Below are 4,038 nucleotides of genomic sequence, written 5' to 3'. Positions count from 1 at the left end.
ACACATAGAAATTAGTTTATACATAGAAATAGTTTTCATGTCCAGTTTAAATAAAGCAGGGATACAGTAAATTTGGGCCACTGTGTTTTTCCTTTCTATTGTAACAGTGCACAATTCCCTTTTATTATCTATGTATTCTCATCATTGTTTACATATTTGCCATGTTTTAGATGTAATTATTATGTTTTACAAAAATGCTTAATGATGTATCCTAAAAGGTTATTTGTTATATGATATCACATATAAATGAATCTACTTAAAATGCATGCTGTATTTTTTTTACAGTAAAACTATTTATTTTGTGTTTGTCTCCCCATGATGGCTTTTTTAGTGTTTCTCTCTGGATGTAAAAGGATGATGTAGCACTTTGGGGCAAAATATGGCTACTAGTAATCCAAAGCTTGAAGCCAGGATGGCAAATATCTCCATAGCAACTGCATATTTCCCTGGTGAGCTCACATATGCTGGAACAAATGTAATCCACACAGCACAGAAGATCAACATACTAAAAGTGATGAACTTAGCTTCATTAAAGTTATCTGGAAGTTTTCTTGCCAGAAAAGCTAACAGGAAGCTTACTGCTGCCAAAAGTCCAATATATCCCAAAAGCATAGAAAAACCAGCCACTGAACCAACAGCACATTCATATACTATTTTAGAGCGGATATACTGGTTGTTTTTATAAGGTGCTGGAGAAGCAGTTGATAGCCAGACTGCACATATTACAATCTGGAGTGCTGTTAGGATCAGAACAGTGCATCTTTGTTGAGTTGCTTCAAACCATTTCATTGCCCCTTTGCCCTCTGGCTGAGATGACTTAAACACAGCAATTACCACCATAGTCTTGACCAGGATGCTGGAAATGCACAGGACAAAGCTTATGCCAAACACAGCATGTCTTAACTGACATGTCCACAATTGCGGCTGTCCAATAAACAGCAGAACACACAGGAAACACAGTTTGAGTGACAACAGCAGCATGAAGCTGAGCTCTGAATTGTTGGCACGTACTATAGGAGTGTGACGGTGATAAGCAAAGACAGCCAACACAAGAGCACAGAAGCAGGTGCCAAGTAGAGATGCAGTGGTCAGAGAGATGCCCAGAGGATCCTCATAAGATAGAAACTCTACTTCTTTAGGGACACACTGATCCTTATTTGTACTTGACCAGAACTCATCTGGACACATTATGCACTCAGTAGCATCTATGAGTAAAAATAAACACAGAATGTGACATTTTTATTTGAGTTTGTGACATTGCATGAAATTATATTCATATTTTGACAACAATAATCTGCTGACCTGTTGTATTGGAAATTTCTCCATCTCCGCATTGAAGGCAGTCAAAACAGCAGACAGGAAGGCCCTTCTTTCTGGCTCGTCTGGTTCCTGGGGGGCAACTCTCACTGCACACAGACCGTGGGGGCTGAAAGTGACATCCACTGCTATTAGTCATGTGTTTTTCATCTCATTTACATAATGACAAGCTTGACATTTATATTGTTTTCTCATTTTTCACATCATAGATTTGAATAGTATTTTAACTGCAAAAAGGTTGACATTTAATATCTAGGGTTCATTACATTTTCATTTTCAAAATTCCAGTATATAGCATCCTCCTCCAGCATGATCACCATCCCTGTTGCTGCCCCTTCACTTACTACACCGACCTTGTGGAACTTTATTGCACCATCAGAGCTTGGTTGCCAGTTTAACACATCATAGATGGCCACAGCATCTCCATTCTTGTCAAATGACACATTATCCCCAAAGCCTGTAGTGAAGTTTACTTTTTGTAGGTAGTGAACCAGCTGTACATTTTGTAGACAGGACAGATGTTATATGTTTATCTGACATATGAATTAATATAGAACAGACTTTTGCCTGTTCCACATTCAGCTCTTCTATATTCCTCACAAGGATCTACACTATACATATGGGTCTTACCTGCCATGGTTTCAGATTTGACATGTCGGCACAGCTGTTCCCACTGAATGGTCCTCTCCCTTTCTCACACTGTATTAGGTCATGAAGTGCATGTGCCAGGGCATAAACTGCCTTGTACACATTATAAGATGCCCTCAACCCTGAAACATCAGTGTATGGTGTTTTTGTAGTGTTCAGATCCTCCAGTCCTGTACAGACCTTTTTCACTTGCTCTCCATCTGTCTGTTTACTCTCAGTTTCAAAACTGCACCCAAAAATGTTCTCCCAGAAGATTTTCAACATATTATTTCTTTGATCAGTGTTGGGACGAAGACGTAACAGAAAATCCCGTAACCCCTGTATCTCTCCATGCCTTATAGCAATGCTCAGTGTACCCCCCAGGAATGGGTGGAACCGTGGACTGTGAAACATAGGTGAAGTGGCCCAGGCTTCACTTGCAATCCACTGCTTGCCTGTCATGTTCTGCAACACCACCTCATTCATCAAAGGTATCAGTAAGGATGAAGGGGAAAAAACAACCACAACTCTAGCTGTAGAGGCCTGAATTACTCCCATTATGCGTTGAATATCTCTGGGGTTGTTACTGTTGGGCAGGATTTCAGAAAAAGCAACACAATGTCCAAACAGCTGCATTTCCTGATGGAAGGACTGAGCAGCATAAACGCCATAGTCATTATTACTGTAGATTAGGCCAACCCAGATCCATCCAAAATGTCTCAAAATCTGAACCATAGCTCGTACCTGGAAGGCATCACTGGGTATTGTTCTGAAAAAAGAGGGGTACTTTTTCCTGTCACTCAAACAGGAGCAGGTGGCATAGAAGCTAATCTAATTAAAAGAGATGGAGAGCAGAGACACAAAGAACGATTTTATATAGAACGATTATGATAGAAAGGGGTTGCAGAATATAGAGTAGAGGGGTAAACAGTCAACAGTTAAACAGTTTTTTTTTTCATACCATAGGCACTCGAAACAGCCCCAGGACACTGGAAATTGCAATAGAATGAGTAGAACCTGGATCACCTATGATTCCAATCACCGGTGGTGGTCCTTTGCAGCTGAGTTCAGAGACGGTCTCCTCTGTCCCACTAAACAAAGCTATAGCACCACGGAATGCCACTCCAAGCCTTAAACAGTTGTCAAAGATCTGGTAACCAAGCGTGATGTTAGGCAGCAGACTGGGATTGTTATTAATCTCATTGATGGCAAAAACCATTGTTCGTGCCTGTTGAAAGCTTGTCATATAGAAACTGCAGATGTCAATACAAATAAATTACATCATTAACTCCAGTAATACTAAATGTAACAGTAACAGTAAACAAACAAGCAAAAAAAATCTCAACACAATATCAATTCAATTACATAATATCAATTCAACATGAGATCACATTTTTGGTCTTCCAAATGTATAATGTTTTTATACCACAAGTTAACATATGCAGTGAATGATTCCAGTCCTGTAACCATTTAATCATGTATAATGGCTGCTTAGACTAAATTATCATTGTCAAGTTATAGTGTGTATTCAGTCTAAACATGGCTGTACATTTCCAAATAATTACAAAAATATATATGTTTTCTTCTGTTGATGTGGTCAAGACTCACAGCTCACAGCGTGGTAGTTTTGGCTCTATTCTGAAACTCAGATCTGGGAATGCTTTGAGGTACTGAACCTCGAACAAACCACCAATGAGAAAGTCTCCATCCTGGTACATCCCATTCAATGTAAAGTGTCCCTGTAGCTTACAGGTACCTGAACTGGCCGTCAAAGCTACAGAGATACAGTTGCAAGATAGGAACAAACAAAGACACAAAGTTAACCACATCCCTCTCCCTTTATCTTTTCCCTTCACCCAGCTCACAGATTTATCATAAAGACTTTGTATGTGACACTTTTTTATAAAGAAGGCGGTGCCACTGCCATTTCTGGAAAATGTCATTCATGCTATTTTGTGGCCCCTCACTGAGTATGACAATAATTATAAGTATTAATAAATATTACATACATAATACATACTTATGCAAATAATACTTATTAGTATTTATCTTATCCCAAGGCCTCCCTTATTCAAATGCTGTACTTAGAGATTA

At 39.1% G+C, this 4,038-nt stretch overlaps 1 protein-coding gene across 1 annotated transcript; it reads right to left on the bottom strand.

Annotated features, from left to right (window-relative positions):
• Nucleotides 1-327: 327 nt before the first annotated feature.
• On the bottom strand, nt 328-3,662 carry LOC141346000 (extracellular calcium-sensing receptor-like). The gene is made up of 6 exons (XM_073850919.1): nt 3,553-3,662; nt 2,906-3,197; nt 1,948-2,775; nt 1,635-1,811; nt 1,303-1,426; nt 328-1,205 (listed from the first exon to the last, which is right to left on the bottom strand). The coding sequence occupies exons 1-6, from the start codon at nt 3,660-3,662 to the stop codon at nt 328-330; spliced, it is 2,409 nt and encodes an 802-aa protein (XP_073707020.1).
• Between the last annotated feature and the right edge of the window lie 376 nt (nt 3,663-4,038).

This window comes from Garra rufa, chromosome 11 (genome assembly GCF_049309525.1).
Source record: "Garra rufa chromosome 11, GarRuf1.0, whole genome shotgun sequence".
NCBI lineage: Eukaryota > Metazoa > Chordata > Actinopteri > Cypriniformes > Cyprinidae > Garra > Garra rufa.
The sequence above is the reverse complement of the archived record's forward strand: the minus strand, read 5'-3'. Positions and strand labels throughout refer to the sequence as shown.